Source organism: Trichoplusia ni, unplaced genomic scaffold (assembly GCF_003590095.1).
Source record: "Trichoplusia ni isolate ovarian cell line Hi5 unplaced genomic scaffold, tn1 tig00002967, whole genome shotgun sequence".
NCBI classification, from domain to species: Eukaryota; Metazoa; Arthropoda; class Insecta; order Lepidoptera; family Noctuidae; genus Trichoplusia; species Trichoplusia ni.
This window is the reverse complement of record NW_020800309.1, coordinates 222426-240273: the sequence shown is the minus strand read 5'-3', so window position 1 is coordinate 240273 and position 17848 is coordinate 222426. Positions and strand designations below refer to the sequence as shown.

The 17848-nt window shown below is 34.8% G+C and overlaps 1 protein-coding gene across 12 annotated transcripts in view; it reads right to left on the bottom strand.

The window, feature by feature from the left end:
• Positions 1-17848, bottom strand: part of LOC113507610 — a 411058-nt gene that overhangs the window by 344241 nt on the left and 48969 nt on the right. For 11 of the 12 annotated variants that reach the window (XR_003401880.1, XM_026890470.1, XM_026890472.1 and 8 more), the window contains exon 4: positions 16896-17010. Coding sequence is in view for 11 of the 12 variants with exons in the window: in XM_026890470.1 (XP_026746271.1) it covers positions 16896-17010 (115 nt within the window). In the remaining variant the exon portion in view is untranslated. Of the gene's footprint in view, positions 1-6791; positions 17011-17848 lie in introns of those variants that run through there. The other variant, XM_026890476.1, reaches the window with a different exon arrangement.

The window sequence follows — 17848 nt, the reverse complement described above, 5'->3', positions numbered from 1 at the left end:
GGACAGATCAATTATTATTCTTCGCTTTTGTTTCAGAAGAGAAAGCTGAATGCGTGTTGATGTGATTATAATCTTGATTAAATCGCAGCTGTTAAGTTGTGAATTGACGATCGAAGTTATGTTAATTATTGAATTGATGTAACTAACTATTATATTACACATTTAATCTGAAAAAGTAAATAGATTGTAATTGCAATTTGTTCTTAAAAAAAAACGACTCCCGGACGAAGGAATCCTTTATTTTTTTAGGGGGTTTTTTTTCAAACATTCAAGTCGCATGCACAAAGACACCCTGATTAGGTGCTTGTCCTAAGTCAGGGTGTCATTGTGCTTGTGACTTCGTGTCAAACAAGTGCTTTTGTGGCGTTGAAATTTCGGCTTAGATGGTAGAACCACTTTCGTTATAACGGATCGAATACATATCACCTTTTAAAATAAATGTAGAGGAGCCTCAAATGACCCAACAATGTATTGTAAAAGAGTCCTACATAACCTCGTCTCTTACTTATGTGAACAAACACAGACATATCGATTTCGGTACACATATACATCGATAAATCTATCGATACTCGACCGTCAGAATCGTGTAACCAACCACACGTATCGATAAACTTTCCCAAACTCAAAACAATTTCTTATTGCACCCATCAACCGATTTACGATCATCCGATAATTGTTACGTGTTAAATTAATCGACTTTTGAAACCGAAACAGATTTAATTTCGTTTAAATTTTTGTTGATAAAAGTATCACACAAATTTTGTGAATGCAAAATTATTTTTGTGTGTTTGTATGTTACTGTTACACTCATAAGCGATGGAACCAATTTTGATTGAGTACGATTTTTGACACCCAGATTGTATGTGGCAAATATGTGTATAACTGTCATTTATTCATTATTATACCATTTCTTCTGCATGAAGTCGATCCAAAGGTTGAGTGTAAAAGACGGTGTTGTGGCACCATATAACTAACTAGCTGTTGCCCGCGACTTCGTCCCCGTGGGTAGAAGATATAAGTTATGATTTAGGTATACCTGCCCGGTTTTTTTCACATTTTCCATTGTATCTTAGCTTCTATTAGTCGCAGCGTGATGGTTTATAGCCTTCCTCCATGAATGGTCTATTCAACACAAAAATATTTTTTCAAGTTGGACCAGTAGTTTCTGAGATTAGCGCGTTCAAACAAACAAACAATCTCTTCAGCTTTATATATTAGTATAGATATAGAAGTATAGATATAGAAGTAGGTATAGAAGATAAGATTTGTCGAATCCTGTACTTATGAAGTGTGAAATAATAAACTACTCTATTATATTCTTTCATTTTAGTGTACCTGTTAAAAATCGGGTAATATAGCGGGACGCAGCTAGTTTGAGTATAAATCGATTTGATTGCTACACTCATCACATCACTACAACACGCGATTGCACTGCATCAATTAAAATTTGATTCGATTTAACGTACGAATCATTTTGATGAATTTAATATTGTAAAACCTTTTTGTTTAGTTATTGAAGCGCATAACATGGTTAACATCGGTTGTCTGATTTATTTATTGTTAAATTTGATTTACAATTTAATAATATATCAAAATTGGTGAGTGTTAAATTATGTTCGAGAACATTCGGCAGCATTCGCATTTTATTTGCGTAAATATTCGTTGGTAACTTACTTTTGGCTTAAATTGTAAGTGATAAACGACATTAAAGACAGTTAAACCTTTCACAAGGTAGGATAACATTGTAAATAATGCCGTACAGTTTATTTCTCACTTAATAATAATAATAATAATAATCTTTATTTCAGAACAATGTCCATTAATTAAGAAAGTAGCAATAAACTTTAGTATTCGGTTCGTAAACAAGACACCAAAAATATAGTCAGAAAGTAACCACAAAACAACGACCGAAGTGAATTAAGTCTGAACTTATACACAAAAATTATACATGCGTGTTGTAGAAAAACAAACCAAATATGAGCGAAACATCAGTTATCACACTGGCAAAACATTTCATATCGTAAAGTTCATAACAACATTTTATTTATGCACAGTAACCTAACCATAAACAGCTTTTATACACGCTAGCTAATGTAATTGGATTACCGCGAATACAAAATGAAAATATATCATTAAAGTGCCATTTTATTATATCCAAGTTTACATCAATCATGTTTCCAGAAACAACACAACATCCGTGGCAAATGACTCAGTGACGACATATAAAGTGTGAAAAACCCAAAAGTTTCACACGAAATTTAAAAAAGAAAGGTATAAACTCACCGGAGACTTTGATCGCGCCAATTTGATAATAGCATCGGCATATTAGGAGAAGGAAAACAATCCAGGATATCACAATGGGACCGTCTTGCACTAGCAACATTTCCATTTTGTTGACAAACACTTCACCGACCATGTACAAGTTCACTATAAACTTTTCGTCCATCTATTTGCGACCGAAGGTAATTCTTTGTGTTTTAAGAATGAGTGTGGGGTAGACGCACCGGCGCGGTGTCATTGGTCGACACTAAAGAAATGCGCCTCGACCGCTTGGCACATGCGCGGGAGTCGAGATCCAAATAACCGGCGAAATTACTTTAATTACTTTTTTTTTTGTAGAAACAAAATCGACGTGATTATTAATTAGCTTCTATTATTGTAACATGCATTTAAATATAAAGTATTTGTGTATTTTTACAAAATAATGATTCGTTCGTTAAAAAAAAAAACAAATAATGTCGTTTGACTAAATTAATTATTAATTTCACATAACAGACACGATAACATTACACAATCATCGATCTCGATTTATCAGATAAGCGCGCTCAACAAACGAACCGCGTCGACTGACCTGCGCCCGCGCACGCGTCGTTCTACCCGAACATATGTCGACATGTCGATAGTACGGTACTCTCGTAAATGATAACTAAAATAAAACCTGAGAGAAATGGACCGAAATGGGAGAAAAAAAAATCTAGATTCGATAACTTAAAAGTTGTTTCTCGATAGCAGTCATTGACCTTTTCATGTGAACGTGATTTTACAATAAAAACAATTGCATTTGACATGTAGCATTTAAATCCGCAATAAATTATTACTACGATTTGACGCAACAACTCGACGGCTGTAAGGTTTCTATTAAGTAAACTTTACTCTTTAATTACCCTTGTTTCTTATACCTATAAACGCACGTGCTGATTACACAATGAGCAAAATCTGAGCATAGTAACACGTGTTTTCTTTCAATATGTTTGCACAAAAACTAAGTTGAACTTTGGAATAAACAATGAATTAAACAATGAAGTTTCGAGAACAAACAATAGAAAATGAAGGAAGCATAAACTATTGAAGTTTATTTGCGACGTTATCCTTGACACAACAATGTCAAGGATAACGAATGAATATTTTCATGAATTTCTTCACCTACAGACAACCTTTAGTTTTAATAAGCAATATTAAAATTTGAGATGAATTTCACACGGTATAGGAGTCTCATATGAGTTTATAATTGAAAACAAATTCATATTACAACAACAAAGCACGTTGGAGAGAATGTTTTAGGCAAAAATTAAAACACTTACAACAAACTTTTGACAAGTGCTTTCTGAGAGAACCTAACTATAACCAGCTAAACAAGTGTTTGTTCTCGTTTCTGTACTCTTTTCCTAAAATTGATAAAACAGCTTTTGTGGAGTGCGGACTAGTCGAATAGGTACGTAAATTTTCGTGTCACTATGCTAGTAAAGCGTTCTGACACGAGAATTTTACTTATTTACTTATCCTTAATTGACACATTTCAACCAGTAACAAATCTTTGACTTTTACTATTCTTCAGCAAAAATAAGAGAAATAAATTAGAAAACAAAAACGGTAAATATAAGCGGCTTTATATCGTAATTGAAACGAAACGTAATTCCCAAAGGCAATGAGGAGTTCCGATAAAATAATGTTTATTACGTGACGTAATTGTGTTTGAAAAGACATTACCTACATGAAATACTTACAATTGTTATTTTGATCAGGTTTCATCTTTCTTATCAGTTGAAGATTTCATGAAATAATTTTGTGATTTTAGATTTATTGCCTGCCGAAATAATTTACATGTTAGGTTTTTTCGGGGCTGATTTCTCGATAGTACAATTTTTTTTTGCTTATATCAAGTTTGCCTATTTCTAGAGTAAAAAAGTACAGTCACATTATATTTTGTGACTAGACTAGAAATAATTTCACGGTCAGACCAGTAAAAAGATTTCAATTACTTTTTTCCTTTAAAAGTCTTGTAAAGATAAAGCTTACACGCGTGCATACAAGTCAAACAAAAACTATTAATAACATACAACGATACAACTGCAGTTTTTATTTTTTTTGAACTTAAGCCCCCCGCAGCGACATCTGATACTTTGAATCTCGTAACGGCTGCTAAGTTATTTTTGAACCTAGAGTGCAACTGCACGTTTATGTTAATACAAAGTCCGAGTTTAATGCAATGGTAATAGCTAAACCCAACTAACCAAGTGTCTTGTGGGTCTTTGAGGGTAGCTTTAATAGGGTTAAGTGGACAAAGATACTATGACAGACAGAAGTAGATAGAGAAGTTGTCTCCTTTGAGAAAATCTGTAATAATATGGACCACAGACAGATACAGAGAATGCAGAGAAACGAGGAAGGTCGGGTTTTTGACTTGTGGTTAGAGAGAAATTAAAAGATTCAATTTAGAAAAGGAGTATTTACAACCAAGTCAGGCCAGTCTTCACGACTGGCCGTGTGGGAAAGCTCACCATGTCAGATTTACTGCGATCTACGCGCGACTTGTCTTGGATTCGATCCCTGCGTAGGACAGGAGTTTGTGTGATCTACATATGCTTGATCTGAATCTCGGTCTTTGTGGACATGACTGGAATGTTTCTGATACCTCCGCGACATAAGGATTTAATTCATAAGCTGTTATTAAAAAAAATGGTAGTTGATTATTAAAAAAAATCTGTCTGACTCAGTCAAGCCTCGCTAGTTTTATGAAGCATTCCTGACTCATATATGGATTCTATTCAATGCATATTTCCAAGAAGGTTTTACGTTTGATTAGGGGTGAGCATGAACTGCCTACAAGTTTCCTAAAATACATGCTGACACGTCGATTCTCCTGTATTCGTTACTATAAAGTTCTACCTAAATGATTCACGAACAGTTGACTTTCCGATCTATTAACATAAAGGGCACAACCTGGTCGGCCTTGCTACTGTGCAGGGCTGTCAACAAACCAAATATGTATTTTTTACAATTTAAAGCATCCTATTTTTATGGACAAATTCATTAAATTGACACATACAGTTTATGCATTCTATCCTCAAAATTTTTTAACTAAATAAAGCAATTCTTTAAAATGAAATCGTGCAAATAATTTCATATTCATCTTTTAGATCTTGAACAAACTGTCCAAGTACTGAGAGTCCGAATAATATAAAACTAATTTCAGACTTATTTTACACTCCGTCAAGCATTATGAGCGTCAAAAGCGAGGATGAAACTGTTCTGAAACCTATTTTGCATACCTAACATTACGTTACTTCAACTCAGGAGTTAACCAAATAATTTAATAAACTTGTCTGACCGGGAGACAGCCCTATTCCCAGGTTATTCACTGTGAAATCGGGTGGAATTTAGCGTAACCGAAACATCGATTTGCATATGTATGTGACAACGATAGTAAAAACAACAAAGCGAGTGTTAAATGGGAAAACAAATGCGTACATAAAGACAGAAAATGGATTTCGAGAAATCGATCAGACGATTGTTATTGTATTGTTTTTCTCAGCACAAATTACACATTTCCATAACCCGTGAATCATAGCGTCATTATAAACTTTACAACTTTCTTTAAATGAGTTGAAAAACCTGTTTAACCGTAGTTGTATAGATAAAAAGCTCTAGAAAAATAATAACATTAGCCTTAGTCTTTTCAAAAACATTTCACGCAATTAAAAAAGGAAATCTTACCAGCCTAAATACTCCTTGGTGAATATAGGAACAATTTAACAACTCAGAACCACAAACCCGACACTTACGTACCAATTTAGTTAAGTGGGTTACATGAAATAGCTCTTGGCCTATTGGTGGGCTATTTCTGAAATCCATTGATTGGCCTGCCTCCGGTCTTCGTAATCCCAAGGAGGTTATACCCGTCAGATACGTTTAGCTTATCTTTTGACGTCGGGTAAGGATAACTCAGGGGAGTCTGAGTGACAGTGATTTTGTATAGAGCCTTGCTTGCCTTGCCCGGTTAACTTAAATACTAGAGGATTATAAGACCGTTGTTATTTGGTTTGAAACTGACGAAAGATTATGTAATATAGGTAATAATATTTAAAATATATATTTCAACTAGCTTTTCGCCCGCGGCTTCGCCCGCGTCGAGGTCGGTTGTATCGCGTTTCCAAGAGAACTCTATCACTATACCAAATTTCAATAAAATCAGTTCAGTGGTTTAGACGTGAAAGCGTAACAGACAGACAGACAGAGTTACTTTCGTATTTATAATATTATAAGTAGGGATAAAAAAATCCTTATTTAGAATAATATTCCGGTATGTTATAATAGTAATACATTCTAATATACCATAATCCTGACCACCCTTTACGAATACTCAAGAGACAAATCGATCAATGATGACGATTGACGTGAAGTTTCAAACCAAAGACACAAAAAACATTGCCACAACGTCACAAGTTCACAACTACCAAATTCTACGTACAAAAGTAATTCTGTCATTGTCGGTTATAAAGTTCTTTTTTTTCACTAAAAGTTCGATATGTCCCAAAACACAATGTCTCTTTACTGGGAACAAAATCGATTCAACGCCACAAGGACTAAACAAGCAACTTTATACTTCATCTGAAGTTTTCAAGGCATCTGGCACATTAATATTCTATTATCCAAGGAAAGTTGTTGCTAAGATAAACTCAGTACCTATCTTAGATAGTTTTGTGTTAGGCTGGCTTCACAGTGTTCGGGCTGACCCTACGGGCAAACCGTGCTCGTCAACGTTCATCGTTTGAGATGATACGCTTTATATAACTAAGGGTAACAGTGTATGGACTCCAGTCGTACGGAGTTGTGTATGGACCAATCCGCATGGTGAAACTTTGTGAATCAATGTTCTATCTCTTTTTAACTAACTTACGCGAGAATGATTCTTACTTCATTGAAATAACGCTTAACAGGCGCGAATTTATCGACGTCGACTAATTTCGGACTCAACCGGAGTCTTTGTTCCTGAGCTGATGCGACGGTGGAAACAGTTCCAGTTTACGTATTGACCATTGACCGCATAGCTGCGTGACTTAACTCTTGTATCATTAAAAAATTTCTTACGCCTCCACTTGTGAATCTTTTTCGAGAGCCAGTACGGTCGACCTTTGCAGGTCTCCCGGACTGATGTGAAAACAGCCTAATAGGTAAGGCTCAAGAGCTTCGGCGTTTAGCCGTAAAACTACATAGACTGAACACAAAGGCATAAAAGGTGCTGTACTTAAGTTACATTGGAGCGCGAAAGTTTATGTTATTGTGTTTTGATGTCAAGTGCACAACAATAAACCGTGATAAGGTTTTTAATATTCAGGAGAAAACTTTATTACTTGTGTGAGATTTCATACTGGATTGGAATTGAAAGAATTTATGATTTGAAACTAAAATATTAGAAGTCGTTTTTCTTTCAAGACATTTCAATACTCATATTCATTTATAGCATTTGAATAGTGACGGCTTTTAATTACATAAATCACATATGTACGGATACCTACCAATATGTTTCAATAAGGCTAACTATACCACGATAAAATAACGTAAATTTATTACTATCGATACCGACCCCTAACAATCCTCCTCTAACAAATCCCATTGCAAACTAATATATCACAAATCTAGATTCGACAATTAAATATTACAAATACAACACAAATCGTAAAATCAATGTGTAAAGCGATTACTGTCAAACATTAATTTTAATGAACGATTCATTACATTGGTAACGTGTAAATATTTACGTGCTAAACACCGAGTGTAACACGCTACTTGAACTAATAGGTACATTACATATTTTGCAAAAAAACTTATAAGTGAGCAATAAAGGTAACTCATACACGATGAGACACAAATACAATTTGCCCGACGACTTAAGTCGTCACAATCACGTGCTTTAAACTTTTGGGAGTGAAAACCAATGAAAGGTGTGAATTAATTAATTTGTATATTGTGTTTAATATTTAATGCAAGTGATGTGGGTATACAGACTCGATACTAAATTGTGACTATTGTAATAGTTATTTTTCTTAAGCCACTTGAGTAGGACGAATATACTTTTGCTATATTCCGATTTCTGTGAGTGTGTGGTTATTGTGCATGAGATTCAAACATTGGTTAAATCCATTGCGACACAAGGATTAAAATCCTGAATGCAAAAATCGTTTTTTGAAAAGAAAATAAATGTCTTAAATCGGAGACTTGAGTTGCCTCGTGTTTGAAAGTTTTAAATTTGTAACAAACCCGCCCACTAAGCTTTGAATTCTTAGAAAGTGAGCTAACATAAAATTCAATAGGTTTATAGGTCTGTAGACTAACCTTTTTTATAAACCTTACCTGTGACTCCGGTCTTTCATTATTAAATTAGAGTTTTTCTTCGATAAGTAATCCAGTTTGTAAAGTTAATTACTTATATCAGATGTACATTATTCAGTTACTTATTGAATTTCTCTTCAAGATGTCGAATCTTATTTGTCTAGAGGACTTTTATGGATACTCTACGCTTTGAACAATTTTATATTTACTACAAGTTTTAAAAAACCGTCAAGAATCATTCGATCGTAGGATATTATATACATCATGCCTGAAAGTAACATACAGTGTAAAACTGAAGAGTTTGTTTGTTCGTTTGTTTGAACGCGCTAATATTAGAAGACCTTTTCTTCCGGATGAGAAATTATCAAATGACACCTTCAAATTTGGGTTAAGCAAAAAGTAGCAACAAAGTTAGCGCGAAAAATTCGATACAACCGCAAGCCTCAGCAAGCTTCAAATAAATTATCGAATTCCTAAGAGAGCAATAATGCGAGAGAAATTGATCAGTATCGTGAATGTCTTCGCGTAGGTGCTGATATACAGCCATTCCTTGAGGATACTATGTCCACCCACAAGTGACGATATCTTCGTAATTACAACGGCTTGAGATAGGAATGCTGACAACACCAACATACCACATTATATGGTAACGTGTGGTATGTTGATGGCGGTTTAAGCAAATTCGGATAGTGCGTGACTCGCATACGCAGGTCATAGATAGGGAGTTTGGTTAGCCCTGATTCCAACGAACGAATTCTTAGAAGACAATTACTGAAATTGTTGTGACTAAGTTACATAGAACTAGGAATATAGGTACATATATGAATAAAGAATAAAGCTACAGTGAGATGGCTATGTTTACGAGGAGTCATAAAACACCGTATGTCAGTAATAAAAGCAAATATCTAAAGAGCAGTTTCGCTCTGCATTCGAAGCCTTAAAAATGCATCTGTTCCCAATCTGTGATATTAGAAATCTAGCTGACATACGAATTCGACAGGGTAATTATGTAAATTGCGAATAGATATCGCTGTCAAAGAGATTATTGAGAAATTAAAAAAAAAGAAAAAAAAATCGGCAGCGTTTATACGGTACTTAGTAACACGCTGCTTGCATCCCGGAAAACATGGATCCCAGAAAACTAATTTTAATGAGTTGAATCCAGGGAGAGTAATCCAATTGAGCGTCTGCGAGGAAAAATACTTCTACTTCAGAACAGAGCTCAAAGTTAGTACGGAACTGCTTTTTCAAGAAAATGCACCCCCAGGAGTTTTAAAACAATATGAATGGAACATTTGTTAAAGAAACATTATTCTTGCGATATAAGCATTCTCCTCTCAACCATAGTGGACTTCGCAGGAGTAGATTGGACAGGTGAGGTCCTGACCTTGGCCCAGATCGCTTAACTAACGTTGACGTGCATTTAATAAAGTGAGCAGTGACGTGGAAACAACATTGTTTCAGCGCTTTCAATGTTTCCAATAGATGTATATAATGGGAAAAAAAGTAAAGTGATTATTGAGTCATGCCACGATAGGCACAAGGACATTTGTTAAATGAGTGCTATGTATGCTCCTGTACGAGATACAGGGTGTCCAGCAAAGAACAGACGAGAGGTCTTCTAGTGAAGGAGAAGACTTACGAGGTACCTGAAGCACTCCCATGAAGGCGCGATGTATTTTGCAGATTTTGTGTTATGTGACTTTATTTTTGCTCATACTGCCGTGGCTTGTTAGAATACATGGGACTTATTTTTGAAAACGACATTTAAAACAGTGACTAAATTCTCTAGATGCAAGGATTTTATTGGTTGACAAAGAACATTTATTTCGACGCCTCTTCAGTATGATAAGTAAACCGCCTTTAAGATGAGCCCATCTATAAGGTTTAATATACAAATACTGAAAATAACAATCCAATAAAGTCCTTAAATTACTGTCAGGCTTATGCAATTTTCGATTACAACTGTGATAAAATCTTCTATAATATTGATCGAACTTAAATTACAACTTAGAAAGTTCTAAGAAACTTGCTGCATAAGACTAGTTCGACCATTCATTTACTAATAAGTTGCAATCGATAAGGTAGACATCATTAATACACGTACACGTAGGTAGCTTGTAGGGTCCTATGATTTCACTCTGATTTTTGAAGTTATCGTGAGACATTATTCGATCAAAATCGTTTTTTGTCCGAAATTGAAAAGATTGTGAGCTATACTCCATCTGCAAACCTTATCGAAATTGATATACCCGTTTTGAAGATTTGCTGAAAATACTTATTTACTAAAAAAACGTTGGGAGTAATATTTAGCCTCAATAAATATAAAATAATTATTCATTCACTACCATAGATTACAAATTCTAAGCCCATATCCTTCTGATTGTTCATCCAATGATTGATTGACAAACACGAGGCATATTCCATACAAATACAATTAATATGAATCCTTATAATCCACGCTCTAACATTGTTCAGGTTTGGGTTCGGGATGTGTCCTTGTCCCATTTCTCTAGCTTTATACTACTGACCTCGCAATTATGATCCTGGTTTATTGTTGAAACTCATTTACTTTTTATTATTAGCTATAAAAATATTAATGAGAAACATTGTAAACTAGTTTTATAATGCAGCGGAGATATAGGTATTCAGAATTTCCAGTTAGCAGTAAACCTCTTTTTTATTAAAGACGTTTATGCAAAAAAGAACCCTAATCAAAAAGTTTGAATGTACTATGTTACAGTCAATTCAATAATATATGTATTAGAACGTTTGTACAAATAATACTTAGAACAGTTTGCGTAAAAAAGTACTGGACGTTGAATGATATTGAAGACATGTGTTACCTCGTGTACGAGAAGTTTTACCGATCGTATGTTAGCAGACAGCAATTGCAACGAATGCGGTTTGTTTGTGCATTAGTTAAGCGCTGTTATCTATTCACAAGGATTCGGTGTTACATTTAATAATAAAAGACAGAATTTCAGAATAAAGATCACTGAATTTCTTCAAATATAAGTTTTACGAGACCAACTAAAGCGAGTTGCATTAACCGTGATAAAAATACTTAATAAATCATGGCATCCGTCGTTTTAACACTTAATTTTTCCAACACCTACTGTACCTATACTTCGAAGGTACTTTTTCTGGTTTCCCTGAAAGCCAAAACAATGCCGTCCCAACTCCTATGAAAACACCACAGGTGCTGAGTTCCAATAAAGCTCACGTGCTTAGATAACCTCAATGTTAAGCGAGGGTTGTGACCTTGTCCCGTTTTCATTCACAGTCGACCCGCAGGATGGAAACACCCGGTTTTAAATTCTACTGGCCACGTGTTATCTTAAGCGAGTTCGCGGTAGCGGAAAATGTGACGTATTTCGGAATGAAAGTTACTGCGCGATAGTAGATAATAACGTAAAACATTTTGTGTGTACTTCCAATGTCTATATTTAAGTGTAGAGTAACAAGGCTAAATCATAGTATCGATAATTATTTAACAATAATTGATATTAGATGATAAAATTACTGGAAATTTTTACTTGTACTTTAAAAACCTGACCTGCCGAAACAAATCTCAATAAATTATGTTTTAATAGGCGTGGCAATTTAATGATAGCCTTCTATCACTCTTAATCCCAGCAATTAGTCTAACTACACAAGATGGTAATTTTCGAATCAGAAACAAGTTTTCAGAACAATTCTAAAAGCTGCGATGTCATACGCATTTTCATTGTAACAAGTAATTATTACTATTACCTAGTGTTTCTGGAAGGAGGACCTGCTTAAATAATATCAGATAATAATTAATTATTTAAGCAGGTCTCGGAGATCTTAAGCGGTAGACTGATACCTTTTTAATAATTCAATCGAGACGTAATGATTAGGAATACGACTTAGTTCGGTAAAGCTTAAGAAAACAAAATAAGTGTTTTCTGGCATTGAGAAAAATCTCCGTAAAATACAATTATTTTCCGCTTTGAATAGAAACGTCAAAATATTATTTCAGTATAGAAGCCAGGAGCTTGGGGGCTTATTAACTTACATTTTATTTATTTGTATCGGTGTATAATTATTACAGAAGATTCGTCTCATCACATAGATCCCCAGCCAATTAAATACGAGGGGTAAGAAATATAACTAAATTAGATCTTTTCGTACTTATTTTAGAAGTTATGCAAATGACAAAAACAGAAATATAGGTTACAAAAAAATATATATTTGAAATACAAGTCTCTCTTTTTTCACCAAAGAGTTTTCATTGTATTATCCGGCTTCAAAAGGGACAGCAAAGAATATAATATCTGTTTGAATAAAGCCACTAGGACACAAAGCTCTCCTTTGATTCGACACTTATTTGAAGATGACAAGAAAGTTAATAATACTTATTTCTTCAGCACTTTTTATTTTCTCCAAATTTTTCTTTAAGTTTCCTTCGAAGATAAGATTACGAACGTTGCCTTCCCTTTTATAAAGGAAAGTAATGTTTATAAAAGTGAGATAGATCCACCATGTCAGCTATTAAATAACAGTCATAAAAGGACACCTAACCGCCATTTTATGGTAAAAGCCTTTCGGTTTTTATTCTCCCCGTTATGAAGATTGCTCAGCAATATTCAGTTACATTTGATCTGAGGCTAATGTAAAATGCAATAACATTTCCATTATTTTAATTAGCAAAGAGGCTGCGTAAGCGTTCTGTTAGAGGTTTGATAGCTTCCATCTAATTTTCTTTAGGAAAGGGGTAAGTTGAATTAAGAAGGCCGAATATAAAAATATAATTTAATGTCAGATATGATGGAAGAAATGCTAAAGAGGCAAGAAAAATACTATATTTTAGTACTTTGATTATGAAGGCTAAATGGAAATACCGTCATGTTTAGACATATAAACATGAGTGGAAGCGTGGACTTAGCATAAGACAGATTCCTCTAGGAGTTAATGTTAACAATACATGGCTCCAATTATCGAAAGATCAACATCATAATCCTATTTAAGACATCAGAAATCCGAACACCGTTAAGGTGATTACACCTAACCACGGCGATGTAAATCGAGGTGTATCACACTAAATTATTAGCACTTGTGGCGGCGCACAATGCTTCCTTAATGAAACATTACTTACTCAAGCGAAACGTCGAGTGACGTCTTACCGCGCTTATGTTCCTGTTGCAAACTAATGCATTACTTGCTTCTAACACTAAACGGATCCAAACAACATTGCTCGCTATATATGAAGGGATAGAGATCAAATTCGTAATATTCCCGTTTCACCAGCCCTCAATAATTCATGGCGAAGTGGGCTCACATGTACGACTACAGCTTCTAGCAGTGAACACGTCAACTTGCTAACGCTACCTGCGGCCTATAAATTGAACTCATTTGAATAATAAATTGACAACACGAAAGACCTTAGATAGATAAAATATACGCATGGACGTGGAATTTGTGAAGAGGAGACAGGTTAATTCTGCGATGAACTAGATGAAAATATACAACGAATAGTTGTATTATTTAACACGAGTTTCCCTTTCACTTCAGGGTAAAAACCTCACCTCGCGTCGGCAATCGATGGCTCTAATTGATACGTTAAACGAAGCGAAATTGTCAGACACGCAGTTTAATTTTCTATCCAATTAATCTGTTTCGATTCATTCAATGACACGATACGCTAAACTTTCCGAGAACTATTGGTATTGCGAAAGATCACCGTTACAGTTTCGTGATCATGTATAAGTTTAATGGAAATAAAATGATTTTTACGTCTTAAAAAGGAACGAACAAAACGTTGAAGATAATCCTAGATTGTAATTATAATGAGCACGTAAAGAGAGCATGACACGGTATTTCATTCAATCTAAACGGAATTCATTGTAGTTATACGATTGTTTGTTTTTCAGCAATTACATATAGGTAATCACGCACGCGATACTAAGAATCCATTACCGAACATCTAATTCCTCAATGGAAGAATGTTGGAAGTGAAAACGAATACTTTCAATTATCAAAGAACGTTAACGAACTTATTTGAGAGCATCGTATTTCGAATAAGATTACGACTCATTAAGGTTCGAAAGCAAAGGGTACAAGGCTAAGGTAACGATTGCCAATAATCACGATAACAATAGGGCTGCTGTAAATGGCATGTCTCGAAATTACAAATACAAACACGTACCAAGCTAATATGAACCTAGGTGACAAAATTGAAAAAGCAACGTGGTATGTAAACAATATACATATATCCAACCATAGCTAAGTAATCTAAAGATAGTCAACCTGGTACACCCAGCATACTTTCAAGTGATCATTAAATACTCGAAACTTTCAGTCCACCATTTTATCAGCCCACTCAAAATTCAGGGGGCAACCATGTAATGTAATTTGCAAATTGGGTCTATTCACTTAGGGCCGGCCAAAACGGAATGCGCGTGGGATCCCGACCATATCAGGCACTGTCAGGCAGTCGAGCACACATTCGGAACATCGGAAACTTTCAACCCTACGTGTCGACCGGGTGTTCGGCGAGACAACGTGACTGCGGTCAGGGCCGGACGGTAGTACGCAGAAATAGATTGAGGGCGTATCTTTGACAGGTTGAAACGCATTGTTATTGTGATGTCATGTACATGGTGAAAGATAAACGAGTGCCCATTTGGCTTACGTAAATAGTAATAATGATACGGTATTTTGACTAAATATGGATCCCATTTATAAACAAGTTTCAATTCTTTATACTCTATTTCTATTGGTGACGTACTGAACAGCCAGGAATAGAAAATAATATTCTATTGGACTTGAATTCAATAGAAGCATGAAAATATTGGATACAGAGTTATCAAGTAATTCAAATCCCATTGAGAACACTATCGAAGGATATTATCGGATAGAGAGGTAATATATCCAGAATAACAACCTGCGAAACTGCATTTTGTACGCATCAAATCCAACGGTTATTGCAAACGAACACAACAGTCTGCAATATTGTGAAATTTAAAGCTACAGTATCTACGGTAGCACAAATAAAGAAAAAATAAGAAGGTAATATTCTCTAATTACAGTATTAAACAAAGGAATCTTTGGTGGGATGTAAAAGCCGTGAACATTCACAGCCAAACCACAACGTCGCCGACTTGTCACGAAGGAATTTTAAACTGGGCGATAATTTAGTAAATCCTTCGCAATACGGCGCGTCAAGACTACCATTTTGTCGAAACGAACAAAATTAACAACGAAACAAATGGTGACAATGAGAACGTACATTTTGTATTGCCAGGGATCTCTAACACACTAGAAAGCGTAAAGCAGATTTCAATCTGGTCTAACATTAGAGAATTCTCTAACTTTTTGAATGTTGGTTCCGCCGCGAAGTAGTCAAATTTTTTATTCAGTTTCGCTCAAGTACACTTGCGCGAAAAGGGAAGAACGCATCCTATTTTATATTTCTTCTCTTTCGATATTTCATCAAAGAATTTTGTATCTTATAAACTATCATTTTCAAATTTAAGTCTTTAAATTGGCCTGTACTCTTTCCAGTTCAATTTTAGATCTTCGGTTAATGCGTCGGCAGTTAATACCAACGTGTTTTACAACGGATATACGTTCATGTAAATTGCTTTTTTGTTTTGTTTCATTCAGACGAGTTTCTAAACTTGAAAGTCATTAATTGTTTCAACTGTAGTTTCTTCTGTTATGTTACGAATCTCGGGTCAGTTTAGCTTTTAAGGGTTATTGTCAAATTAAGATGGTGTATGTAGATAATGATCATGAGATGGTTCCCAATCAATTGGTCTTGGATTATTACATAACGTGCAGATAACATTAATATCCGTCTTTCTCTTTCATGTGTAACTGTTTGCGAAAGCTGATTCCTACAAAACATTAATGAAACACACTATTGCATCGTGTTTTTTTATGGCAGGAAATACGAACTTAATGTTATGGTTTATTGTACGGATATATCGGTTTTATAGCTGATCTGGTTACAAGTTTTTTCGGGTAGGTGTTATCATCACACTACTACTAGCATAGTCGTCTCGTATTTCAAATCACTTCGAAGAAATGCAGGTGTTTTTGTTTTCGTGTTAAGATCATAGATCATCTAGAGCATAATCTTAGAGCAGAGACCTAGGAAACGGTGAAAAGTGAGTGACGGGTCTAAAAAAATGTTATTTTTAGTTTAAATTGACTTCCTTTTTGAATTTTATTTATCGACTAGTTTTGGTTTTCCGTCACAACTATTTCGACACGTTAAAAGCGCAATTATATCCAGGTATACAGAATTAACTTACCGGTAGCATCGTGTGTGACGGCCGGTTGCGCAGGAGTACGTTTCGGCGTGCTGGTGGTACGCGGCGATGGCTGCGCGCGCCTGCACGGCGGAGTACACTCCGGCCCATTTGTACGCTGAAATAATATATAAAAAACAATCAGTTCCATTGTTACAAGTATTAATATACTAAACAAAAATATATTTGAACATTGGGGTAAAGACTGTGCCCAGAGAGACACCATAGGCAAAAACGTACTGTTTTGCGTTATCGACATCAAAACAACGATAGTAGTAGAAAATTGGTAGGTTTAGTTAAGCTATTCACAAGTTAGCAGTTAAAATAATACGTACTAAAGTTTTGTATACTAAACAAGAAACATATGCCTTTCATAAATCACTAATAGAAATAATTAACATGAAGACAATTAATAATTTTATAACACTACATTATGAGAATAATCACCTTTGAAGGCTATAAATAAAATTTAAACAATTAATTCGTTCATCGCATGTCTTTGAAAATGTTAACTTGTAATTAATTGCTCATGAAATTTTATGACTACACTTAAGTTACATATTCTATTCTATCATATCTATGTCAGAATTGAAGCGTTTATTGATTGATTTCTCAAACGTTGTGATACACTCACCATTTTATTAACTTTATACTCTTTGAAATAAATCCTCATTTTGAAACTTTAGACTCTTTAACTATATGCTGTACATATAATTAGGAATCCATCCAATCACATACAACTACTTCACGTCAAAACTAACGCACAATATCACCTAGAATCAATTTATTGTTCTCTTAACTCTTTCTGGTGGCACTAGCTAGTAAGCTTCGAAAAATTTTAAAATTTATTATTAAATGTGCCCTTACAGATATTAACTTTTTTCGTCTTTTCAATGGCAAAAACCCCAAAGGAATGAAAAGTAATTGTAGTTTTTTCGGTCAGTTTCCTGATCCTC